This window comes from Callithrix jacchus, chromosome 13, assembly GCF_049354715.1.
Source record: "Callithrix jacchus isolate 240 chromosome 13, calJac240_pri, whole genome shotgun sequence".
In the NCBI taxonomy this organism is placed as follows: domain Eukaryota; kingdom Metazoa; phylum Chordata; class Mammalia; order Primates; family Cebidae; genus Callithrix; species Callithrix jacchus.
The window spans coordinates 63,506,973-63,534,777 of NC_133514.1; the positions used below are offsets into that span (position 1 = coordinate 63,506,973).

General features: G+C 42.5%; 1 protein-coding gene across 1 annotated transcript in view; it reads left to right on the forward strand.

Moving 5' to 3' along the window:
* Nucleotides 1-10,773: 10,773 nt before the first annotated feature.
* Nucleotides 10,774-27,805, forward strand: part of COLEC12 (collectin subfamily member 12) — a 191,126-nt gene continuing 174,094 nt past the window's right edge. Inside the window, exon 1 of the mRNA XM_002757104.6 lies at nt 10,774-10,967. Coding sequence (XP_002757150.2) covers nt 10,961-10,967 — 7 coding nt within the window. The 5' untranslated portion in view covers nt 10,774-10,960. The remainder of the gene's footprint in view (nt 10,968-27,805) is intronic.

The following is a 27,805-nucleotide window of genomic DNA, read 5'->3' on the forward strand; positions in this document are numbered from 1 at the left end:
CTTTCAAATTTAGCAAAAAGTCTATGAAATAAAAGATCATATTTAATAAATCATCTGCATTTCTAACGCCTTTAAGTAAATCTTTTAGAACATTGATATTCTTATGTGCTAAGAAATCACACTCAAAGCAAAATTTAAGCTCACAGCATATCTTATTGTCTTGATGAAAGATATAAATAACTAAAGTGGGATAACTAAAGTGGGAAGAAGTATTGAATCTTGACCTTGAATAAAAAATGTAGTGTAAGTTATTTATAGGAGTCAAAAACTCTAATGAAAACTGTTAATTATTTATGAGAAATAAGGAGTAAAGTAAAATTCTTCCAGTCTTCAAAGACTATATTATCCACAGATACTACCACGTAGGAATAAAACCATACTGTGAAACTTCACCAATCTTGATATACTTATTTGAAATTTGCGACAATTTTGACAAAAGTTTAGCAAAAGCTGACCTTTTCACTGTTATTAATCAAATTATAGAATAAACAACATTCATAAAGTTAATGTTTAAATTACTTCAGAGTACAAATTATGTTCCGATATCTTGAGCATACCATACTTAGTAACAATTTACATGTGAATTATAAACATTTTAATCTATCCCTTAAATTAGTTCTCTTTAGGAGAGCTATTATTTTTGAACTTGTTTGTTCTTAAAAATAAACTGTGTCTTCAAATATATCATATCATTTAGACTACTTTTACTAGGTTCTTCTCTACCTAACCAAATTGTTATTTTGTATAAAAAAATTGGACAAAATTATTTTGCTTTTGTTCAGTTGGTCTCCTGTTTTACTTTAAAAAGCAAAATAGAAAATGGGCCAGTCAAGGTGGCTTATGTCTGTATGCCCAGCACTTTGGGAGACTGAGGAGGGAGGATCATTTGAGGCCAAGAGTTCAAGACCAAGGCAACATAGTGAGACTCTGTCTCTATTAAAAAAGAAATTTTAAATTAACCAGGCATGGTGGCACATGCCTGTAGTTCTAACTACTCTAGAGGTTTAGGCAGGAAGATCCCTTGAACCCAGGAGTTTGAGGCTGCAGCTAGCTGTGATAGAATCATTGCACTCCAGCCTGGGTGACACACCAAGACCCTGTGTCAAAAAAGAAAATTTTAAAAATTTAAAAATAGGGAACAAAAAGTTATGATAAATATAGGTGCAATTTATTGAGATTCTATTAAGTTACAGGAAATGTGTGAGGCATTTTAAAACATTATCTCTAATCCCCCACCCCAATTATTACAAAATAGATATGATTGTCCTCATTTCTCAGATGAGGAAATTGATACTTAAAGAAGTAATTTCCCTGAGGTCCCACATATTTTCTGATTATGATAAATAAGATAATCCATATCAAGGCTCTAAAACATAGAAAGCACTTGGCCCAGCAAGGTAGCTCACTCCTGTAATCCCAGCACTTTGGGAGGCCAAGGTGGGTGGATCATGAGGTCAGGAGATTGAGACCATCCTGGGTAGCACAGTGAAATCCCATCTCTACTAAAAATACAAAAAATTAGCCAGGTGTGGTGGCACGAGCCTGTAGTCCCAGTTACTCGGGAGTCTGAGATGGGAGAATTGCTTGAACCCAGGCGGCGGAGGTTGCAGTGAGCTGAGCTCCAGCCTGGGTGACAGAGTGAGACTCAGTCTCAAAAACAAAAAACAAAACAAAAAAGCATAGAAAGCACTCAATAAATGTCTACCATTATTATTATTAAAAAGAGACTCTTGGCCAGGCACGGTGGCTCACACCTGTAATTCCAACACTTTGGGAGGCTGAGGTGGGTGGATCACCTGAGGTCAGGAATTCAAGACCAGCCTGGCCAACATAGTGAAACCCTATCTCTACTAATGATATAAAAATCAGCTGGGCATGGTGACATACACCTGTAACCCCAGCTACTTGTGAGGCTGAAGCAGGGGAATCGATTGAACCCGGGTAGGCGGAGGTTGCAGTGAGCCGAGATCGTGCCATTATACTCCAGCCTCAGTGACAAGAGTGAAACTCTGTCTCCAAAAAAAATAATAATAATAATTTTAAAAAGCTCTTGTTAAAAGTAGGTGAGAATTCAAGGTCATAAAAAATAGTTCCTCTGTCTTTTGGGTCTGTTTCAGTTGCATATGAACATTCATTCATTTAACAAACATTTACCAAGTGTTTCCTATGAGCTGGAAATATCGGCAGGAATATATGAACAAAGATGTCCTATCTTTTAGCTAGTCCAATATTTTAAAAAGTGATCAGCCAAGTATCTCTCTAAAATATTTCTAAACGTCCAACTTTCACATTTTTTATGTGTTTATTCTGTACTCAATTAGTGTTTGTAAGTTTTTCATGTTAGAAGTTTTGAGCTGTAACAGATCTTGGAAATGAGCCCCAAATCTTTGATTTTACAGGTGATAATAGTTAAGCCTAGAGCCATGAGTGGCCTGTGCTCCATAGGACAGGGAGCTAATTGCAGAACAGGACCTGCTGTTGAGTGCTACTGACCACCAGACAGTGGCCTTGTACCATCAACTTGCTTCACCTCCACCAGAACAAATGAATGACAAAAACCAGACAAAGGATGAAGCCAAAGTAAATCCCTTCTCATCTATGTCACTGAAAAAGATGTATAGTAACAGCAAAAACAACCTCTAAAAATCTTGTTTGTAAAAGGTTTGCTAAACTGTTTCTTTAAAGATATTCCGTCATTTGGACTTTAATTTTACTAGGCTCTTCCCTACCCCACCAAATTGTTATTTTTTAAAAAAAATTTTTTCACCCCCCACACATTTTTATTTCATATAAAATAATTGGACAAGTGTGGGCGCAGTGGCTCACCCCTGTAATCCCAGCACTTTGGGAGGCCAAGGTGGGCAGATCACTTGAGATCGAGAATACAAGACCAGCATGACCAACATGGAGAAACCCCACCTCTACTAAAAATACAAAATTAGCCAGGTGTGGTGGCGCATGCCTGTAATCCCAGCTACTGTGGAGAATTGCTTGAACCTGGGAGGTGGAGGTTGTGGTGAGCCAAGATCATGCCATTGCACTCCAGCCTGGGCAACAAGAGTGAAACTCCATCTCAAAAATAAATAAATAAATATAATAATAATAATTGGACAAAAATATCTCACCTTTGTTCAATTGGCTGTTTCACCTTAAAAATAGAAATTAATTAATTAATTAATTGTGATACAAATAACTGTATATTATTGAGCCTTTTTTGTATTGGTCAATAGTCTGAAATGTCCATATGTGATACATCTGAAGCCTAATAGGAAAACAATTACTAACAATTCAGAGTTGGAACAGAACTCCTGGCCGTACCTCCAGTATTCGTACATCATGATGAGGAAATTGTGGCCAGAGACATTAAAAGACTTGTCCAAGTCTTCAAGCTGATACTCAGGGGCCATATTCCATTTTCCTTGGCTCATGGCTTTCCACTGAACTTCAAAAGAGGCTCCAGTACCAGTCCTAAGAATCATCAGTGGCCTTAGAATAGTCTGGAAGAATTACTTCAGACTGTTCCTCTGAACTGGGACACAGCAAATGGAATAAAATATTGGATTTCAGGACAAACAGAGAAAGCAGCTCTCAATCAGAGCCCTCTTTCAAAAACCTTAAGTTTACAAACTAAAGAAATAGATACACAAAGTAGCCAAAGAACCATAAGCTTTAAAAAACCCAGAAGCCATTTCTTTATTTCAAAAGTTTTTCACACAGTTCCCAAGCATAATCGCACCTCAGAGTTTGGAGACATTGCACCTGCTGCCCATCTCAACATCATTAATATTTTTACCAAGTATACACACACACACACACACACACACACACACCATTTTAGTGGATGTGATTAATAGCACCATGTCTGCTCTGGCACACATGGTTTATTCTTTTTCAAGTATGGAAGAGAATATCAAGTGACTCTGATGACCAAGCTGTAGAAGCCAATATCCTTTTCAAAAAACAAGGTCACTCTCTTGCCATACTCAAAGACTTGATTTTCAGAGAATGGTGTATCATCCATTGGTGGTTAAAAATTCTGACGGGCCAGGCATGTTAGCTCATGCCTATAATCCTAGCACTTTGGGAGGCCAAGGCGGGTGGATCACCTGACATCAGGAGTTTGAGACCAGCCTAACATGGTGAAACCCTGCCTCTACTAAAAATACAAAAATTAGCTGGGAGTGGTGGCACATGCCTGTATTCTCAGCTACTCGGGAGGCTGAGGCAGGAGAATTGCTTGAACCTGGGAGGTGGAAGTTGCAGTGAACTGAGATTGTGCCATTGCACTCCAGCCTGGGCAATAAGAGTGAAAATTCGTGTCAAAAAAAAAAAGAAAGAAAAGAAAAAATTGTGACAGAACCTCTCAGTGAGTCACAACAAAATTTCCTAAGGGATGTCCTATACATTTTGCTACTGTTGCCCAGGCTGGAGTTCAGTGGCACAATCACAGCTCTCTGAGGCCTCAGACCATCTGGACTCAGGTGATCCTCCTTCTTCGGCCTCCAGTACCTGGGATTACAGGCAGGCACACCACCACACCCAGCTAATTTTTTTATTTTTTTGTAGAAATTGGGTATTGCCATTTTACTCAGGCTGGTCTCAAACTCTTGAGCTCAAGGAATTCACCTGTCTTGGCCCAAAGTCCTGAGATTACAGATGTGAGCCACTAAACTTTGCCACAATTTGCTACTCTCGCTCTGCATTTTTAAGGCACTTCTCTCCATTGTTAATTCATGCATCTGTATTCAGCCTTTGATTGAATGTTAATTGTTAGAAGCTGTTGTTACAACAAAGAAGACATGGATGGTCCTTCTCTTAAGAAGCTGCTAGCCTACTGTGATGATCCTCCATATTTAGTGAGCATGAAAATCATCTGAAGATTGATATAAAACAGATCTGCACTTAATAAAATACCCCTGGGTCATTCTGATACAGGTGGCTCCCAGGCTCCATTTCTCAATCCACTGGTCTGGAGGGAAAGAAAGCATTTCCCTTGTTCATTGGAATCCTAGCCATCCTTCAGGGCCACTCCCAGTGGAACTTTCCATGTTGACTTAGTCATCATTCACTTTCTTTCCTTCTCTAGTACTAATCTGTGTCTTTCTCAGAATACTGACTACCCCTTCCCCAGTTTCTATCTTGTACTGTAGGTCCTTTCTAGAATGCCCTGTCTAAGCTACTGGACTTCTGGACAGAGAATCTAGACTGTGTCTGATCTGACTTTGTGCTCTCTGCAGCATGTGGCACAGTGCCCATATATAGTTATTATGTAAGTCATGCTTGTTGAATGAAGGGGTCTGTTTCTAAATGGAGAGTTGTATTTTTAAAGTGGACATGTGGGCCGGATGCAGTGGCTCACGCCTGTAATCCTAGCACTTTGGGAGGCTGAGGTGGGTGGATCTCCTGAGGTCAGGAGTTCAAGACCAGCCTGGCCATCATGGTGAAACCTCATCTTAATAAATAAATAAATAAATAAGTGGATATGTGATATATAATAATGTTTTGTGATCCTAAATGTCTCAAAATGGAGTTCACTTATGACAAGTGACTCAACCCACAATGAAATTGCGGACCCCTGAAAGTGATTAGCATATGTATGGTGGACCATGGTGATCAGATAATACCTGCTGTGGTCAGGCACCACCCACCAAGACCCAACAAGAAAGTGAAGCCAAAAGATGGCTGAGATAATGACCATGGACTCTCCTGGGGAAGGCCACAAAACAGCAAAAAAAATTGACTGTGGCCAAGAAGCTTGAAGAAGTTCTGTCCAAGAGAACTCTGAAGCCTCCTTTAGTTTGTCAGTGAAGCTCTGCTGGGTCCTCCCAGAAGAGTACAGGGAGTAGCAGCAACTCTGCCCTTCCCCACACTTTCCCCCACAGGTCAGTGTTTCAAGGATTGTATGGTTGCTTCTTCCTCTTTCTTATTACAACCTATGTGTGTTAAATATATTTGCATAGTTATTGATATATGAAAGCCTTGCAATAAACCTTTGAAAGCATTTAATTAGCCAATATTGAATCATTGTGAAACCTTCTACACCATTTAAGTAAGCACAACTAAGCTGACTGGAACCTGACATGATAACATGGATACACGTAGTGGCACAGTGCAGGAAAGAGGGTGTTTTCAGAGACGGAACACAAGGCAGAAAGCCTCATAGACTGAATAAGCCCATGATGTGTGGGGAGGCACTAAATATGCAGCACAAAAGATGCTGCATAAGGAGGGAAGAGACAGGAGTGGGAAGGCGGTGGTGGAATCCATGAATGTTGCCGGAATGTTCTGGCGGCCCGCTGGAGAGGGAGCCTAAAGAGCGTCAGAGATCAGTGTATTGTAGTGATCCCAGCAGGCAGCACAAATGGACTGTGGCTCTCTCTCCTCCAGTATTCTGCCTTGCCTTGATCTTCCTGGTCTCTCAGCTTCTCTTCCACTCAAGGTGGCCATCAGGCTCTGCCCAGGTTCCTTTGTCACAGGCTGGAAACTCTCTCGAGGCAGAAAGCTGGAGAAACTGCCGCATTCAGCTTGTTTGTTTCCCATGTCTCATCTGTCCTTCGTGGCTGCTCTGGCTGCTGTGTGTTGGAACCTGGAGTGGAGACGGTGCAAAGCTGGATGTGGGAAGGCCACTTGGAAGGTTAGTGCAGCAGCTCAAATGGGCTATGATGGATCCTACATGGTGGATGTAGTGGAAGATGGAGAGACAGAGAAGTTTGAGATGTATTTCTAAGGTAGAAGCAGAGCTTGGTGAGGATGTAGAGTTGAGGGAGAGGGAGGAATCAAGAGTGATTGGGCTTTTTCATCAGTAAAGGTGATATTAGCATGGGGCACTCACCCAGGATGTTTTTTTTTGAGGAGTCTTGCTCTCATTGCCTAGGCTGGAGTGCAGTGGTGCAATCTTGGCTCACCACAACCTCCACCTCCTAAGTTCAAGCAATTCTCCTGCTTCAGCCTCCCTAACAGCTGGGATTATAGGCGTTCACCACCACACCTGGCTACTTTTTGTATTTTTAGTAGAGATGGGGTTTTGTCATGTTGGTCAGGCTGGTCATGAACTCCTGACCTCATGATTCACCCGCCTCAGCCTCCCAAAGTGCCAGGATTACAGATGTGAGCCACTTTGGCTGGCAATTCCTTATTTTTTTCAGAGATTAGTTTCACTCATCCCATCTCCAGCCTGTTGCCCAGGCTGGAGTGCAGTGGCATGATTTTAGCTCATTGCAGCCTCAAACTCTTGGGCTTAAGCAATCCTCCTGCCTCAGCCTCCTGAGTAGCTGGGACTAGAGGTGCATGCTACCATGCCCAGCTAATTTTTACATTTTTTTGTAGAGATAGGGTCTCACTATTTTGCCCAGGCTGGTCTTCAACTTGTACCCTAAAGCAACTCTCCTTCCTTGGCCTCCCAAAGCCCTGGGATTACAGGCATGAGCCACTGCACCTGACCCCAGGACTGCTTCTTAAAATTATCCTTGGAAAAGCTGCTAAACCCTTTTTCTCATTAGTAGATCTATGAATCTGGCTCATTATCACAGCTGACATCATAGCCGTAGGGGTTTCTTGTCAGCTTTTATCTTTTCCTTCTCCTGTTTGAATTTTTTTTACTGTGGTCAAATATATATATATTTATCTTCTTAACTATTTTTAAGTTAAGTGGCATTAAGTATATTCACATTATTGTGCAACCATCACCACCATCCAACTCCAGAATTCTTTTCATCCTGCCAAATGGAATCTTTGTGCCTGTGAAACAATTCCCCATCTCCCCAACCTCTGGCTACCACCATTCTGTTTCCTGTCCCTATGCATTTTACTTTTTTTTTTTTTGACAGTCTCACTCTGTTGCCCAGGCTGGAGTGCAGTGGCACAATCTCTCAGCTCACTGCAACCTCTGCCTCCCAGGTTCAAGGGATTCTTCTGCTTCAGCCTCCCAAGTAGCTGAGACTACAGGTGCCCACCACCATGCCTGGCTAATTTTCATATTTTTAGTAGAGACGGGATTTCACTATATTGGCCAGGATGGTCTTGAACTCCTGACCTTGTGATTGCCCACCTTGGCCTCCCAAAGTGCTGGGATTACAGGCATGAGTCATGGTGCCTGGCTGCATTTTACTCTCCTTTATGAGTAGAATTATACAGGTCCTTTTGTGAGTGGCTTATTTCACAAACTGTAATGCCTCAAGTTTTATCCATGTTGTAGTACATGTTAGAATTTCCTCCTTTTACAGACTGAATCATATTCCACTGTATGGATATACCACATTTTGTGTATGCATTCATTCAACAGTGAACACTGGGTTGTTCCACCTTTTGGCTATTGTGAGTAATGCTGCTATGAGCCTGGATATACATATATTTGTTACGCTGCTTTCAATTCTTTTGGGTCCCAGAAATAGAATTCCTGGATTATATGGTAGTTCTGTTTTTGATTTTTGGAGAAACCACCATACAGTTTTCCAAAGTGGCTGTACCATTTTACATTTCCACCAGCAATGCACAGAAGTTCCAATTTCTCCGCATCCTCATCAACACTTATTTTCTGTTTTGTTTTCTTTTGTTTTTTAGCCATCCTGCCAGGTAGGAAGTGGTATCTCATTCTGGTTGATTCGCATTTCCCTGACGATTAGTCATTGAGTATTCTTATTGAGTATCTGTACTTATTGCCCATAATATATCTTCTGTGGAGAAATGTCTATGTAAATCCTTGGCTCGTTTTCAAATTGGGTTGTCTGTTTTGTTGTTCTGAGTTGCAGGAATTCTTTATATAGCCTGGATATTAATCCCGGATCAGATACATGGTTTGCAAACATTTTCTCCTGTTCTGTGGGTTGGCTTTCCACTCTGTTTATACTGTCCTTTGAGGCACAAAAGTTTGATGAAGTAAAATTTATCTATATTTTTTCTTATGCTGCCTATACTTTTGGTGTCATATTCAAAATTTGGGGTTTTTTTTAATGATTTTTTTTTCCCCAGCAGGGCATGGTGGCTCACACCTGCAATCTCAACTCTTTGGGAGGCTGATGCCAGTGGATCGCTTGAGGTCAGGTTTTGAGACCAGTCTGGCCACCATGGTGAAAACCCGTCTCTACCAAAAAAAAAAAAAAACAACCCAAAAAACAAAGAAAGCACACAAAAATTAGCTGGGCTTGGTGGCCCACGTCTGTAGTCCCAGCTACTTGGGAGGCTGAGGTGGTAGAATTGCTTGAATTCAGGAGGTGGAAGTTGTAGTTAGCTGGGATTGTGCCACTGCACTCCAGCCTGGACAACAGAGTGAGATTTCATCTCAAAAACAAACAAAAAACAAAATAAAAATAAAATAATGATAAGAAGAAGATTGGTGCCAAAACTCTGTCCATTTTACAGCTGGAGAAACTATTAAACAAATACACTGATGAACTCCTCCGACCTGTCATTGGTTGGTAACTCAGGCCTGAGAATCTTATCCTGGGCTCCCCTCAGGGATCCCCACTTGCCTTGAAGAACAACAAGGCAGGTGCCTCAGTGAGATCTGAAACATGCTCCAGAGTAACCTGCCAGGACCCTGTAGTTTCATCAGCCCCAGACAGTTGGGGGAAAAGTGCATTTCGGTCCTTTTATTTGTTCAAGTTCAAAGTTCCCCCTTATGTTAAAAAAAAAAAAAAAGAGAGAGAGAAAGCTTCTGGAATACAGAATCTATGAAATGTTTTAGAATGTATTTACTTTGGGGCACTACCCTTTACTAGAGCAAAGAATCCCATACTTAGAGTGAACTAATGGATTTGTTAAACCATGTCATCAAGTCCTCAGGAGGGCAAACTGATAAGCTGCAACCACTGCCCAGCCAGTGTTCGATTGCTTTTAGCGCGTCTGAGTAGTCATCTGTAATTTCAACAGGTGGCAGAAAGTTCTGCTGCACTTCCCTCGCCACAGCTCCACTCTTAGTGTGTATTTTAAAGCCTTACAGCAATGGGTCTGCTTAGAGGGGGTTTTAAAGGGAAAGAGAAACAAAGGCTTTCTTAATTAAGTATATAGCAGGGCAACCTGATGGGCGACCACGAAAGGAACTCAGGGATCCTCTCATCAGCCTGGCCTCCTTTCATGGCAAAACTGGAGTCAACCTGATTATTTTAGGGGCGCTGGGTGGAAAAGTGACTTTTCCAGCCAAGGCAGGCTGTGCTGGCTTTTTCTCTGGTGGTGTCCAAGAGTGCAGAGAGAGTGTCGAATGGTGACTTCGGATTCTGGCGACTTGGGCTCTCGCCGGGTGAAAGCGAGCGCACTCCCAGCTGCCCGGTCTTCTTCGGGCATCAACCAGAGCACTCACTTAGAAACTGTGAACCCGGAGGACGTTCTGTAACTCTCCCTGTCCCAGAGCCATTTGGGGAAGGACGCACCTTATCCCGCCACCCCCGTGACACAGCCGCTTCCCATCCTCTCTCCCCACACTCGTTAGGTAGTTTGGGGTACTGTAGAAACGACCCTAGCAGCCACGGCACCTTAGGCGCACACCGAAGGTGAACGCTGGAGCGTCCCGGGAAAGGCTTTGCTCCCGACTTCATCCTGATAATTGTGCAACCGGAAAAAGAGACAACCTGGGCGAGCGGGGCCAGGGCTCGCAGGAGAGGGTACGCGAGAAAGTGGCCAGCAAGGGCAGGCGCGGGCCGAGGGCGGGGCGGGCGCGGGAGGGCGCGAGGGGGGCGTGGGCGCGGCCGCCAGCTCGGCCAGGCCGGGCCAGGGGGAGGGGCGCTGGCTGGAGCGGCGCCTCCCGCCCGGGGAGAGCGGCGCGCGCGGCAGCCCCGCGGCAGCAGAGCGCCGAGCCGGGACAGCTGGGAGCGCGGGCCGGCGAAGGCGAGGGAGGGCTGGGGCGCAGACAACCGGCGGGCGGTGCGGCTGCCATGGGCGTGCAGTGAGCGGCCGCTCAGGACAACTTCCTCGGCGGCGCGGCTCTCGCGCGGAGCTCTCTGGCTTGCGGTGCGTCCCCTCGGTCACCATGAAAGGTAGGAAGGCGGCAGGTCCACGGGGCTCCCGGCCGGGGTAGGTGACGGGGTTCGGGGCGCGCGGGAGGCGTTGAAGGTGCCTCCGGGGCGAACTTTCCCTTGGGCTGCGGGCCGGGGGAGCCGGGACCGCCAGAACTCCGGGTTCGGGCGCGGACACTGGGGGCGCACCCAGGTCCCGAGTCGGGCAAGGCTGGACACCTCGATATTGGGGTTAGAAACGCGCTAGTGTTCGCCTTCCATCGCGTCTTTGCAAGTAGTTTGAAGCCCTAAGTCGTTGTTTACGGATTCCAGTTTCCAACTTTTTAATTGAAAAAACATGCCGAGAGTGGAGGCATCGTCATCCCTCCGGGTCGGTTTTCCGCTCCGCAGCGCTCCCCACGCTTGCCCCATCCTCTCTCCTCCCGACTCTCGCCGTTTCCCGGTCCGAGCAGTCCCCGCGCCGGCGGGAGGGTGTTTTCTTCGGGACTCGGGATGTTCTCCGTGAGCCCTCGCCACATCTGGCAATGATTAGGTGCCCGCGGAGTTCAGCTGGCTCGGGAAGTGCATTTGGCATCTTTCTCCATCAGATCCACCGACTGGAAAATAGCTGCTCTCGGTTCCGCGTCCCTTCCACGTGCTTGCCTGTGGGTTTGGCGTGCCCACGTGTGTTCAGGGTGACACACATCAGGCCGTAAATCGCCCCCTGCGTGGTGTCCTCTGCAGGCCGGTTTATGGAAGTGTCAGATGTTATCGTACTTTAAAAAAAAGAAGCACAAGAAGAAGGGCTTTGCAGGTCAGCCTTCTGTTTAGTGGAAACACGGAGATTTGTCAGCGGAATCCTGATTTATGTGTGAGATAAATAACTGCAGCGGAGGCATCAAAGAGTCGTTCAGGAATGGGCCGGCGTGGTGTTTACACAGGCTTCGTGTAAGAGTTCCCGGTTCCGTGCTAGGATAACACAGCCCTGCGCCGTCCCGGGCTGGGTGCGAAATGCCTTCTGACCGCGGTGACCGAGCTTCCAGCCGCCAGAGATCTGGCGATGCGATCGCTTTGACTTAGCACGGTTGCTCTTTGAGGGAGGCGCCGGGAAACCACAATGCTCTTGGAAAGTAACTTGGCTCTGCAAAGTTTTTTTCTGAAGGGCAGTTCGCGCTGAACTATCTGGAGCGATAATATCCTACCAAACCACTCCCCTTCCAAGGGCGTTAGGTCTCCACGTCTGGTGACCTCGGGAAGGGAGGTGACTGATGGCCAGGTGAAAGTGGTCTGCCCCAGGGAAAAAGAAACAAAAGGCACAATACAACTTTCTGCCTAGAGAATTTCAAAACGCGGTGGCGTGCGTGCGTTCCTTCTGTTTCCATCTGTTTCTCTTCTCTCATTTACATTTTAGAAAATACACACATTCCTTAGCTAGCTCTAATTGAGGAGGCGTCCTAGAAAGGAACGACTTTCACAGGACTAAAATTTACTCTGGGGCTTAGTTATCATTTTAGCCAAAAGTGAATCTTCTCTTTGCTGGTCATTAGGCCAGTGGTTTTTGAAGCTTGGGAAGATAAGCCACCTACTCACTCTGTCAGCTCCCACGTGGGTTGTTAAACCCTGAAACTTTTGTTATACTTTTTACTGGGTAAAGGAGCGCTATTGCACTTTAGGTACTTTTCCAGTTACTTTGCATCTGCACTGTGAAACATACCTGAAAGTCCTAAACACATTTTTGGGGGAGATTTATACTGCATTCTGGACCAGCCTGTGGCCTACCTGCTGTGGTGTAGTGCTGCCTACAAGCCCCATACACTTTTTGCTCCGAAAGGGGAGGTCGATAGAGAGACTGGTGAATCCCTAGATAGACTAATCATTTTGAAGGCTTCTTTTTTTGAGATGGAGTCTGGCTCTGTTGCTCAGGCTGGAGTGCAGTGGCTCAATCTCGGCTCACTGTAACCTCTTCCTCCTGGGTTCAAGCAGTTCTGCCCCAGCCTCCCGAGTAGCTGGGATTACAGGCATGTTCCACCATGCCCAGCTCATTTTTTTGTATTTTTAGTAGAGATGGGGTTTCACCATATTGGCCAGGCTGGTCTCGAGCTCCTGACCTTGTGACCCACCTGTCTCAGCCTCCCAAAGTGCTGGGAGCCACGATGCCCAGGCTACAGGCCTCTTTTAAAAATGAAAATATTCTGGCGGGTTGAGGTGGCTCAGGCCTGTAATCCCAGCACATTGAGAAGAAGCCAAGGCAGGCAGATCACCTGAGGTCAGGACTTCAAGACCAGCCTGGCCAACATAGCAAAATCCTGTCTCTACTAAAAATACAAAAAATTCGTTGGGTGTGGTGGCCGGTGCCTGTAATCTCTGCTACTCGGGAGGCTGAGGCAGCAGGAGAATTGCTTGAACCTGGGAGTTGGAGGTTGCAGTGAGCCGTGATCAAGCCACTGCACTCCAGCCTGGGTGACAAGAGTGAGATTACATCTCAAAAAAAAAAAAAAAAAAGAAAGAAAAAAAAGAAAAGAAAAGAAAGAAAATATTTTGTAAGAGGTGTGCTTACCAACTATTACCACCTGATCTGTTATTTATTACATTTGTCTGAGTGGTGAGGTGGGGAAGGGAGGGGCAGCAATAAAATTTTTAGTTCCTACTAAGTACCAGCCACTGTACTATACACATTACAAACACATTTTGCAATTAATCCTCTCAACAGCCTTGAGAGTAGATATTTCGATCCTAACAATATAGATATGGAAACTGAGTCTAGAAGAAATAGGAACTGGCAACTAGGAGGACAGGGTAGGCATCTAAACATATGCCTTGTGAATTACCCTGTGTGGCTTGGAAGGCCCTAGGACACCAGATAGATAATCTCTGGTGAAGATGACTAGAAAAAAAGTGAATCTGAGACAACTAAGTAGCCAAGTAATCTGCAGTTGGTGCTGTATCCAGGAAGAGGTAGAGCCAACCAGTTGGCCCTAAGCTTTGGAAGCCTAGACAAAAAGGAAAGCTGCTTTACTAAACCATTTGCCATAGGGAACCAACTAAACGTTTTCCCCAGGGTTTCTGATTACATCAAATATTTATTAACTCACCATGCTTCAGAAAGCCAACATGATAGAAGGCAATGAATGACAAGCCTTGTAAATGCTTAGAATAAACGTGTTAATCTAAAACATTCTTGGCCAGGTGAGGTGGCTCACACCTGTAATCCCAACACTTTGGAAGGCCGAGGCAGGCGGTTAGGGGTTTGAGACCAGCCTGGCCAACATATAGTGAAACCCTGTCTCTACTAAAAAATACACAAATTAGCTTGTCATGGTGGTGCATGCCTGTAGTCCCGACTACTTGGGAACCTGAGGCAGAAGAATTGCTTGAACCTGGGAGATGGAGGTTGCAGTGAGCCTAGATTGCACCCTGCACTTCAGCCTGGGTGACGGAAGCAAGTCTCTGTCTCTCAAACACACACATACACACACCCCACATGCTTTAGCCAAATAGAAAATCAGCGAACACCACAGAAGTTACAGAAGTTCATTTGCAAAAGCAAATATTCCTGTGCAAGTCAGATGCCTTTTTAGAGTACCAACGTGACTTTCTAATTTTGATGTTTAAACCTGGTAATGACCTTTGTAATGACTCAGGTTCTTAAAGTGTATGCCTGCATCTGTGGTGAGCCACAGCGCCACCTATCTGTTGCATTCATCAAACATCTATTTCCTCCATCCCTGGAGTCACAAGTACCAGAATCATGACATCATTATATGTTATCCAGAAGAAAATTACTTTCCCTGTTGCTGCAGTACTTGAAGTTTTTCAAACCGATTAAAACATGAAGTTTGTTTTAATTTGTTTCCAATTTCATTTCCAATTAGCTGTACTACACCATAAATCTCATGGCTTTTTGGATACATATTTACATTCTTGACGAAGGAATCTGACTCCTCTAGAGTTAGGTGTGTCATTGCTAAATCACATTCTTGGTTCTTAAAGTTGGAGATAGTGGTGAGTTTCAGTGCAGCAGCACTTGTTGCCTAAAAGACGACTGAAAACAGCCGCCACCACCCGGGACCACAGAGGTCCAAGACACTTATAATTTAACACACAAAGAAGGCTGGTGCCATCAAAACAGTGTTCAGTTGCTTATTTTTGTACTTTTGTGCATAAACATTGCTGAAATGTCGTTTGGCAATAATATTTTTTAAATGCACTAGAAAGCAGTATACTTCTCCCAAAGTGTTTTTGGGACTCACAGTCTTTTTGCTTTTCCAATGTCTCTCTAAGATTTCTTGTTCTTAATTGGGATAAGCAAACAAGCCTATAAAAGCAATTGCATTTAACATGGAGAGTCATATTTTCTAAAGGAAAGTGGAAACAAAATGAGACCTCTTTCCCTTCACTGATTGGTAATAGGAACTGCCCTTGTCTGGGAGGCAAATTTACAATCTAATTATACTTTTGACTTTTCATTAGTTTGGGAATGCTTGACATTCTTAATCTGAGGTTTAATTATTGCTAAGTATAGATCTTCTCTGTGGTCTCCTATGCAGTTTCCCAGGGTTGTTCCAATGGCTTCAACCCTTTGCCATGTGGCTCATCCACTGATAATGGGGTGAGTAGAAAAAGCTAGCAGATGATGGCTTTCAAGCTATATCATAACAGAGTGTCTCATTTTCCCACTAAATGCTTATTCTCATTAAAATATTATTTCAAAACAGCTCTTGTAACTGCTGCCAAGTAAAATTAAATGAACCTTGAAGTATTAGCTTTTAAGTGGGAAAATAGACATTTAAATTTTGTGATAGAAAATATGTTTCATCCTGGGTAAAACCAGCATGTGGGTAATTGCTCAGGGAGGCCAGCCTAACACAGACTTCCCTTTAATAATGGCTAACATTTACTGAGTACCTGCTACGCTAGGCATTATTATTTCCTCCATTTTATGATAGGAAAACTTAGGTTCAGAGAGGTTGTGTTACTTGTCTAAGGGTACCCAGCTAGTTGGTGGGGGGATCAGTATTCAAACTCAGACTGTCTGATTCCAGAATCACATGTGAAATCTCTACCCAGGCTCCCTCCTTACTATACCCTAATAATGCATTCAAGCCCCACATCTTTGTGAAATCCTACTGTGTGCTATCACACTCCACTAGATACTGGGTGAGCAAGATAGACAAGGCCCTATCATCTGGACTCATAACTGTAATGACTTAACATCAAAGGTCCGAAGGATTGATGTGCTCTTCAGTCAGCCACTGGAGGAGATGCTGTATATTGGAGCTCTTGCAAAGATAAAGCGGATTCTAGGATTGCTGCCCTGTGTAGCTTATCTTGCTTACCATTGATTGAATAAAGATGGATGGCTCACTGTAGCCATGAACTCTGAAAACAGCTCCTACACATGTCTTGCTAACAGGTTTGCATTGAGAAAATGAAATATTGTTACAAGTGCCATTTTCATAAACAGACTGTAACCACCAGTGAGTGGTCAGTAAAAATAATAATAATAGTATTTTAAGCAAGGAACAGGGAAGTATAGCCACTTTTCATAGAAAATTCATTCTTTTCTACTGACAGCAGAGTTTCTAACAACACCAACCATCAAACCTTAAGGGAGATAACTTTTCAGTCAAGCAGTGATTTGATTTCTTTTTCAGTGCATGACATTTGAAGAACCAAAATGAGTATCATACCTTGAAAAGTTCTGCTGATTGCTTAAGGGCATTTTATAATTATACAGCAGTGAAAGCCAATATAAACATAAATTAGTAATCCCAAATTAAGATTCCAAGGAGATCCTAGGAGCTCTCTTAACTTTCAACTTTATTATGAATATTTCATTGATACTCTTAAAAATAGAAAAGAAATGCATTTTTCGGCAAGGGAGATTTAAAATGAAATATATTTATTGGACTTGGATATATTAAATGTGACTCCTTTATGCTTCCTGAATGATGTAATATTATAGCTCAGTATCATGTGAGGTATTATTCACTAGCCTGTGAGGTTGGATATTTTACATTTGGCGTGAAAAACACACTTGTCTTTGGCTCTGTGGAAGAAGCCACATTTCTTTTGCCCAGTCATTTTCTTATGACATAGAAATGTTAGGAAACTAGCTGATGTTTATAAAACAATTTATTATTCAAAGGCAAAACAGTCTCACTTTAAAGTAGATAATATATGTTTTAAAATGTAACCATCTCATAAAATACAATTGTGTTTAGTGATCCCAGGCATTGAACCGGATCATTTCTGTGTTCTGGCAAGGAGGAGTGTGGGCTCTGAAGCCAGAGAGCCTGAAAGTCACTTAACCCCCTGGGGCCCCAATTTCTTTATCAGTGTAATGGGGGACAACAATGGCATCTACCTGATAAAGTTGTTTTAAGGATTATAAAGTTGTTTAGAATGGTGGCTAGTATGTAATAAGAACTCAAGTTGTTTTAGTTTGTAATAATGTATTATAACCTGCTTTTCCTCCCAGCAGTAAGTTAATTGCCAGTTATGAGCCATCTATGTTAATTTAATCAGTGATGTAGTTTAGACCTTGAAGGCAAATGTTCAGTTCTGAAATGAAAGTGATTTTCAGATGGCAAATGTATTAAAACAGACCTCAGAGATAGGAGGAGTGAGCTTTGCTCCACATGGGGAAGTATTAGTATTGGTTGCATTCCAGCTGCCATCACTGCTGTTATCATCAAAAATGCAGGGACTATTCTCAAAGTGAAGTTTGTAATTGTAGCAATGAAACAGTTTTTCTATTTGTTATAGTATCGGTAGAAAATTGATAAATATATTTACATATATTTAGATTACCTAAGAGCACTATTTTTTTTTAGTACGGTTGCCTACTGATGACGTGATATATATATATATATATATATATTTTTTTTTTTTTTTTTTTTTTTTTTTTTTTTGAGACAGTCTCACTCTGTCACCAGGCACCAGGTTGGAGTGCAGTGGCATGATCTCGGCTCACTGCAACCTCCGCCTCCTGGGTTCAAGCAATTCTCCTGCCTCAGCCTCCTGGGTAGCTGAGACTACAGGTACACACCACCACGCCCAGCTATTTTTTTTTTTTGTATTTTTAGTAGAGACGAGGTTTCACCATGTTGGCCAGGATGGTCTTGATCTCTCGGACCCCGTGATCTGCCTGCCTTGGCCTCCCAAAGTGCTGGGATTACACGCTTGAGCCAATGCACCCAGCCAATGACATGATATTTTTAAAGATCTGTCTTTCAAATTCAGTCTCCGGTTTTATCCAGTAAAGGATATGACATCAAGGAATCACAACATTAAACAAATTTGTCTCTAAATAAGTATTTGGAGAGATGTATGTATGTGTATGTTTTCAAACCATATGACATCACGTCTATTTTCATCAGTAGTATTAATTTTCCATTAAGCTGTCATATTTCTGTTTTATTTCTTATTTATAATTGGGCTACCATTCTAACTAGCTTTCATTTATTCTTTAAACAAACATTTAATATGAACTTTCTGTGTGGCACTGTAGAAATGCCAAATAAAATGAATAAAATATAGCTTCTGTGCTCACAGAGCTTGCAGTCTGGTAGGCAAGACAAGACTAATGTGTAAACAACTGGAATCCAAAGTAGAAAGTAGACCATGCCCTATTTGAGGTTCAGATAATATGGCTGAAGATAGGGACATTTTCATTTGCAGGAGAGATTTGAATTATATTTCATCTTTCAGATTACATTATATTTCATATCTTGAATTATATTTCATATTACATTAATAGAGTAAGTGACATTGAAGAAAAATGTCTTAAAAGAGAGGAAGGCTGGGCCTGATGACTCATACTTATAATCTCAGCACTTTGGGATGCCAAGGGGAGAAGGTTGCTTGAGGCCAGGAGTTTGAGACCAGCCAGGGCAACATAACAAGATACTGTCTCCACAGAAAATTTAATGGGTGCAGTGGTGTGTGCCTGTAGTCCAGCTACTTGGGGGACTGAGGTGGGAGGATCCCGTGAGCATTGGCACAGCCTTGGCTCATTGCAACCTCCATCTCTTGGGTTCAAGCAATTCTCCTGCCTCAGCCTCCCGAGTAGCTGGGATTACAGGTGCATGCCACCATCGTCAGCTAATTTTTGTATTTTTTTGTAGAGACAGGGTTTTGCTGTGTTGCTCAGGCTGGTCCCGAACTCCTAGCCTCAAGTGATCCACCCACCTCAGCCTCCCAAAGTGCTGGGATTATAGGTGTGAGCCACCGTGCCTGACTTGAAATCTCTTAAGTGTGACATTTCAGTGTGGGAGGTGAGAGGAGACCAAATTCAAAGTCTTCTTGAACTATGTCTCTTAAACTCAAACTGTTGGTCCATCATTTGTAATTAATTCTAGTATATTGCGTTGGCATAATTATTTAGATAATCTAAACAATGTTAATTGATTTCAAAACAAAAAGATGTATCAGTGTTATTTTTTTTGAGAGAAGGAAAGAAAAAAATGAGTAAAGGAGAGGGAGAAAGAGGAAGAGAAAGAGGGAGGGTAAACGGAAATATTGCTTTATTCTGAAAAAAAAAAAGGATATTAATAATGGCCAATCAATGTTTCATTTAAACCTATGAGTAGGTGTGATGTGGTATTGACAAGAATGTATATTTTGTGTATTTGAAGTGGAGAGCTCTATAAGTATTTATTAAGTTTACTTGTTCCAGAACTGAGTTTGAGTCCTTGATATCCTTATTAATTTTCTGTCTCATTGAATCTAAGTCTCTATGTATCTGGGTGTTAGGATCGTTAGCTCTTGTTGTTGCATTGATCCTTTTACCACTATATCTTTGTTGCTTTAAAATCTATTTTATCCGATACGAGAATTGCAACTCCTGCTTTTTATTTACTAATTCATTTATTTTTGCTCTCCATTTGGTTGGTAAATCTTTCTCCATCCCTTGTTTTGAGTCTTTGTGTATCCTTGCATATGAAACAGGTCTGGATGTAACATGCCATTGGGTTTTGGCTGTGTCTTTTGATTGGGGGATTTAGTCGATTTAAATTTAGGGTTACTGCCATTTGATGTTAACTGGCTGTTTTATCCATTCGTTGATGTAAATTCTTCTTTATGTTGGTGCTCTTTACTTTTTGGTATATTTTTAGAAAGGCTAATACTGGTTGTTTCTTTCTGTGTGTAATGCTTCTTTCAGAAGCTCTTGTAAAGCAGGTCTGGTGGTAATAAAATCTCTGAGTACTTGCTTGTTCGTAAAAGATTTTATTTTTCCTTCATTTGTGAAGCTTAGTTTGGCTGGATATGAAATTCTGGGCTGAAGGTTCTGTTCTTTGAGGATGTTGAATATTGGCCCCCACTCTCTTCTGGCTTGTAGGGTTTCTGCTGAGAGATCTGCTATAAGTCTGATAGGCTTGCCTTTGTGGGTAACCTGACCTTTCTCTCTGGCTGCCCTTAGTATTTTCTCCTTCGTTTCAACCCTGGTGAATCTAATGATTATGTGCCTTGGGGTTGCTCTTGTTGAGGAATATCTTTGTGGTGGTCTCTGTATTACCTGGGGTTGAATACTGACCTGCTTTGCTAGTTTAGGAAAATTTTCCTGAATAATATTCTGAAGGGTATTTTCCAGCTTGGATTCATTCTCTCCATTGCATTCAGGTACACCTATTAAACGTAAATTTGGTCTTTTCACATAGTCCCACATTTCTTGGAGACTTTGCTCATTCCTTTTTATCCTTTTATCTCTAATCTTGTCTTCTTGTTTTATTTCATTAAGTTGGACTTTGACCTCTGATATCCTTCTTCTGCTTGAACAATTCGAGTGTTTAAACCTGTGCATACTTCTCGGAGTTCCTGTATTGTATTCTTCAGTTCCATTAATTCACTTATAGTCCTCTCTAAGTTGTCTATTCTCAATAGGATTTCATCAAACCTTTTTCAAAGTTCTTAGTTTCTTTACGTTGGTCTACAACATGTTCTTTTAACTCACAGAAGTTTCTTATCCATTCCTTGAAGCGTGATTCTGTCATCAGGATGCGCTCGTTCTCCATCAAGCCTTGTTCCGTTGTTGATGTGGAACTGTGATCATCTTTAGAGGGAGAGGCGTTCTGACTTTGAGTATTCTCAGCATTTTTACGCTGGTTTCTTCCCATCATTGTAAATTTATCCTCCTGTCGTCTTTGAAATTACCAACTTTCAGATTAGGTCTCTTGAGTGGACGTCCAAGTTGTTAGTTCCCAGGGCCAGAACAGCGTTGTTAAGACTGATGGTGCTTTTCTGCCCAGGATTCTCCTGTCTGGCTTCCTTCTTGTGTCCGAAATAGGCGACTCTGCCTTCCCGGGGCTCCAAACCTCGGTCAGAAGGTGAACCGGTCTCGTTTACTCTGCGCCGATAGCTGCAGCGCCGAGATGCCATCACAGCCGCTGCGCCGGCCTCAGGAGTCATGCTGGGGGCCCGTGTGGGTCCTCCGAACCTCAGTCCAAGGGAAGCCAGCCCTGTTTGCTCTGCTCTGAGAGCTGCCTCGCAGACATGCCGGCGAAACCGCTGTGCCGGCCACAAGAGTCTCGCTGGCGACTGGTGTGTTTCCTCCACTGGGGATCTTCTGCTCCGTGAGCGACCTGAATTTGTCTGAAAGTGTGGTGTCCTCTAGTTCTCTGCGCTTTAACTGAGAGCTGCAATCCCGAGATGTTAGCGATCGGCCATCTTGGATCCTCCCAGTGTTATTTTTTAAACAAAGACCTGTTATTTTTTTGTGTCTCCAGAGAAATGGACAGCATTAGTTTTCCTTGCCAAAACACTGATGTATTTGAGGCCCTCCGAAGGCCCTTATGCAATTTAAGGCAGAGATTCAAGTCCTCATCCTGATGCTTTTATTAACGTGATTAAAATGATTGGATGATAATTTTTCTCATAGAAGAAAGGTAAGCACATCACCTCCCCTGCAATCACCTATGAATGATGGATGCAGATGTCAAGGTTTCGGATGTTGTATTTGCTGATTACTCCTTAAGTTCTAGGAGTTCGTGGCTGTGGGGAAATCTGATTTAGCCCCTACTGCCAAGATAGGGGTAAAAGTAACAAAAACACACCTTTCCCAGTTTTTTTAGACTGTAAAGGAAGGAATAGGGTACCTATGCCTCTTTATTCTAAAAGCAAGTATCTGCTGTTTTTACAAGCATCAGAATTGCAAGTTGTGCCGGAAATTAGATTAATCTTATGTCTGTAATTTTGACTTTTGACTTTAAAGAGCTATGTAAGTGAATCAAAAGTGATTCAATTGTTGCAAAACATGAACTTCAGTAAGCTGCTGAGTAATCAAAATGAATCCCTATGATACTTTAAAATAATCTACAAGTATTTAAATTGCTACAGATTCCTTCATCCATTTGGGATAAAACTGTTGAATGGAAGGCCGATCTAATTACCCTCCAAAATATCCTGAAGTTAACAAAGTATCCTCAGATGTGGAAGATACTTTATCTGAGGATACTTTGTTACGCTGCATTGAGTTCATTCACCAGAAGAATACATATTAACTATTTTCCAGAAATGCCTACAGGGAAAAAGGAAACCAGATAAGGGAGCCAGATAAAGGTTTACCTTTGCAAAGCTATAAAACCAGGGCAAATGTTACTGATACTGTTCTTTTTTTTTTTTTTTTTTTTTTTTTTTTTTTTTTTTTTGAGATGGAGTTTCGCTGTTGTTACCCAGACTGGAGTGCAATGGCGCGATCTTGGCTCACCGCAACCTCCGCCTTCTGGGTTCAAGCAATTCTCCTGCCTCAGCCTCCCGAGTAGCTGGGACCACAGGCACGCACCACCATGCCCAGTTAATTTTTGTTGGCCAGGATGGTCTTGATCTCTTGATCTCGTGATCCACCCGCCTCCCAAAGTGCTGGGATTATAGTCGTGAGCCATGGCACCCGGCCAACTGATACTGTTCTTAGGGACACATCAAGATTAAAGGACACCTTTCTTCAGTTTTTACAGCCCAAAATACATTAAGAAAAGTTTTCTTCAATATCAACCAGGTACTTGAGGGCCGATTTGCTAAAGCCCAAATAGAACCTGCAGCATGTATTACTCTTTTGCTCATCAAACTTTCCTGTTGGTCCTTCCCCCAAATAGTCACCTCAGAATGGAGTTTTGTAACCAGTAGAATGACTTTTGAAACCAGATGATTAAAGTCCTCGGATATTTATTTTGGACCTTAAAGCACAGTAGCTTTTACCACTACCTCTGTCCTCTTACATCAAAGAAAACTCTTATTTATTAAGCAGATGGTATGTATTAGATGTTTTCCATGTGTCAGTTCACATTTTTCTCCCCAAAATGTGTGAGATAGGAATCATTGGTTCCTGCTTATAGGAAACTGAGAGGGAGGCATGAACTTATATCACCATTACAAGGTAGAGCTAGTCTTCAAACCCAGGTCTTTGAATTTCAAAGCCCATATATTACCATTAATTCTGTCAGCCTCTGGTGTTAGGAAAGGAGTCTTCCAGAATATCACAGCAACATCAAGGGGACACTCCAAAAATGTAGCAACTCAGGTGACACACGGTGGAAGCCACTGTTCCCATATGAAAGCAACTTCATGGAGCACTGTCCAGTAAAGAGTGGCCGTAGACTTGGGGGTCCTGACGGCACCAGGCATTCGGCCCCAGGAATACAGGGGCAAGGTGCTGGTTCAGTGGGAAGTGGTGACACACAGGGACAGTTTGCAGAAACGCTCAAAGCAGAGGTCATTGTTCTTCAACCAGTTGGCTTGGAAGCACTTAAATATTTTAACAATGATACCATACCATTGTGCTCTAAGAGTAATGACAAATGGACAAGAGCTGGGAATGCATCCTGGTCTAAACAGGATAGAGCAACTGATGGATACGCCTATGTAGACAGTGCCACTGAGCCAGCGTGGAAGAGAAGTCTAACTTCAGCCTAGTCCCTGTCCACGGTCCTTCAGCCTGGCTCCTAAAAATGTCTGCATTTGCTATGTTGTTCAGTTTGCCATTTGTTGGAAACCTACTTTGGGCCAGGTATTGAAGGCTCCAAGTTGAAATTCATTTTCTGTGGTTTCAGGTCGAACTCCACATTCTGGCTCTTTGGGTGCATTTTCTGGTTATCTGCTCATCAGTGCATTATCTGTTGGACCTGAATACTTTCATCTATCTGACTTTTCCATTCATATTCTTTTATTTGCTTGTTTCATATTATTTCTTATCAAAGTTAGAGATGTACATAGTTTTTTTTTTTTTTTTTTTTTTTTGAGACGGAGTTTCGCTCGTTACCCAGGCTGGAGTGCAGTGGCGCAATCTCAGCTCACCGCAACCTCCGCCTCCTGGGTTCAGGCAATTCTCCTGCCTCAGCCTCCCGAGTAACTGGGATTACAGGCACACGCCACCATGCCCAGCTAGAGGTGTACATAGTTTAAAGAGTCAGATAATGTCATAGGTTTATTCTGAAAAACAGCAGTTTCCTGCCCAGGCTGCCTTCATTTTATCATTTTTCCTTCCCCAGAAGTAACCTCTTGATAGCTCTGTTTTACCATTTTCTTTTGGCATTTATCCCTCTTTCAGTTACCTGCTAATACCTAAAAAAAACGATCCAGAAACCCTGTAGTTTAGAACAGCAGCTGTTTTTTTTTTTTTTGCTCATGATTCTGCAATTCAGCCTGGACTAGACACATGGCTGGTCTCACACTTTCCCTGCTCTCATCCTCCAGCAATTCTCTCTCTCCAGGTGGCCTCTAGTCCAGCAGAATAGGTAAATTTTTACATGGCCACTGGCTGCCAAAGGTGTGAAGCCGAAAGACCCTAGAGCCCCCCACTCCCACTTCTGCCACATTCCATGGGAAAGAGCAGGTCATGGGGCCCACCCAGATTCCAGGGGAAGAAAGTGGACTTGCACGTGGAGGAAGGAATTGCTGTAGTCCATAATGACTATGATCTGCCGTGACCCCCATATCTCTCAGTGACATGCTTATGGTGCTCTTGCTTCTTTTTTTTTTTTTTTGGTCTTAGGCATTATATACAGACTTCCTTTTATAGCGGAGGAGGGTTTCATTCTCTTTTGCCTTCCATCTTCCCCTAACAACTCCCACAGTATCTCCTGTTCTCATCCATCTTCCTAACACAGTTACAGCGTAATCTCAGATCCATGTTCAGCGTTGATATTGTGACAATGTGGATTCACAGCTGAGTCATATTTCTTGTGTAGCTTTTCGTTTCCCCCCACCAAGTTAATCACCCTCTTGCTATTTTGTTCAGCGCCTCATATGTACATCATTATTCATTTCCAAAGTCTCTTCTACTTTCCCGAATCTCTCCTCTGAATGTTTAAACATATTAGGAATTCTTTCATTTCTGTCTTCTTGAAGGAATCTTTTCTGGAGCATTCTGACCAACTGACGGTTAGAGTTAGGTTAGGATGTAGGTACACAGACACGAACACACACAGACACACACACACACACACACGTTATGTTCCTTATTGCAGAGTGCAATGCATTCTCCAATAACTTCCTGAGACAAGTGTGTGTGGGATGTACATTTTTGGAAATTCTGCTGGTCTGCAAAGGTCTTTATGTTACCCCCTCATTGAATTGAGAGCTTTCTATAATGGAAATAATTTATCCTTAGGTTTCAAAAGCACTGCTGTAGTTTCTTTAGCTTCCAACTTTGCTGCTAAATGTGAAGCTTTTCTTTTTCTCTTTGTAAAATTCTGTCTGGAAATTTTTAGGATTTTATTTTTGTCTTCAGTGTTCTGAAATTTTACGATGATGAGCCTTGAAGTGACTGTCTTTTCTTTCTTTATTCTGGACCATGATGGGCCCATTCTTCCTGGAAACTCATGTCATTCAATGCTGGGAAATGTGGTTTACTAACTCCTCTAGTGCTTCTCTCCTTTTTTTTTTTTTTAAATAATTTTTTTCCAGGAAACACCTGTTGTGTGAATATTGGACCCTGTAAGTTGATTTATTTATTTTATTTTTATTTTTTGAGATGGAGTCTTGCTCTGTTACCTAGGCTGGAGTACAGTGGCTCGAACTCAGATCACTGCAACCTCTGCCTTCCAGGTTCAAGCAATTAATTCTCCTGCCTCATCCTCCCAAGTAGCTGGTATTATAGGCACACACCATCATACCCAGCTAATTTTTGTATTTTAGTAGAGATGGGGTTTCACCATGTTGCCCAGGCTGGTCTTGAACTCCTGACCTCAGGTGATCCACCTGCCTTGGACTCCCAAAGTGTTGGGGTTACAGGCATGAGCCACTGTGCCCAGCCTCTAAATGGATTTTCTAATTTTTTCTTGTTTTTTCTTTTTTCTATTTATATGCCTTTATTCTACTTTTTGTAATATTTTGACTCCATCTTCCAGTCCTTCCATTGAGATTTATTTCTGTGATCATATTTTTAATTTCCAAGAGTTCTTTCTTTTTCTTTTTTTTTTTTTTTTTTTTGAGATAGAATCATGCTTTGTCACCCAGGCTGGAGTGCAGTGGCACAATCTCACCTCACTGCAACCTCTGCCTCTTGGGTTCAAGTGATTCTCCTGCCTCAGCCTCCCTGGATTAGTAGTTGGGATTACAAGAATGTGTCACCATGCCCAGCTAATTTTTGTATTTTTAGTAGAGACGGGCTTTGACTCTGTTGGCCAGGCTGGTCTTGAACTGCTGACCTCAAGTGATCCACCCACCTCACCCTCACAAACAGCTGGGATCACAGGTGTGAGCCACCATGCCCAGCCCTTTTTCTGATGGTTGCTTTTTTATACCATCCTGTTTTCCAGATATATTATCTTTTCTTATCTCTGTAAGTGTATTAATGATATTTGACTTTTTCTGAGGTATTAATTTTTCCTGTATAATGTAGATTTCCTCTCAATTGCTTTATTGGGTTTCTTTATTTTCATGTTAGAGGTTGTGTCAGTTGTCTGGTGACTCTTGACTTCTTATTTAAGAGCAGAACATTACACAGGTTAATTGGAATCTTTTATACTGGTGGGTTTTGTGAACTGTGACCATCACTCTAAGTTTACCTGGTTCTGTTGGAGACCTCCTGGAATTAGAACCATTAGTTTGTTTATTTATTTATTTTAGCTGATCAAATTCCCCAGAAAATAACCTTTTTTTTTTTTTGGATACAGAGTCTCACTCTGTCACCAGGCTGCCAGGCAGAAGTGCAGTGGCGTGATCTCAGCTCACTGCAATCTCCACCTCCTGGGTTCAAGCAATTCTCCTGCCACAGCCTTTTGAGTAGCCAGGATTACAGGCACCCATCACCATGCCCTGCTAACCTTTTGTAGTTTTAGTAGAGGTTTCACCATGTTGGCCAGGATGGTCTCCATCTCCTGACCTCATCAACCACCTGTCTCAGCCTTCCAAAGTGCTGGGATTACAGGCATGGGCCACTGCTCTGGGCCCAGTCTCATCTTTACCATAAAGGGGACTTTCTGTCTGATTAAGTGGGAGAAGAGGACCCAGGGTCTGAGCATTCAGTTGGTAAACTTTCACCTTTCCCCGATTTCATTACAGTTCCTTTTATCTCCTGTTCCTGGTGTCCACTAGACAAGAAAACTTTTGTTTTAATGTTTCCAAATAATAAACCTTCAATCTCTGCTGTGGTCAGGGAGGGGCAGTCACCCAGTCCTTTTTGGGGGCAGTTCCAACTGCTTCTCTTTTTTTCACATACTATACAAATCATCCACTTAACATGTACAATTCAGTGTATTTTGTGGTATATTCACATATTTTGTGTTCATTATTATAATCAATTTCAGAACAGTTTCACCACCCCGCAAAAAAATCGTTAGCCATTAACAGTCACTCCTCAATTTCCCTCAAAACCACCAGCCCTAGGCAAACATTAATTTGCTTTCTGACTCTAGATTTTCCTAATGTAAACATCTCATATA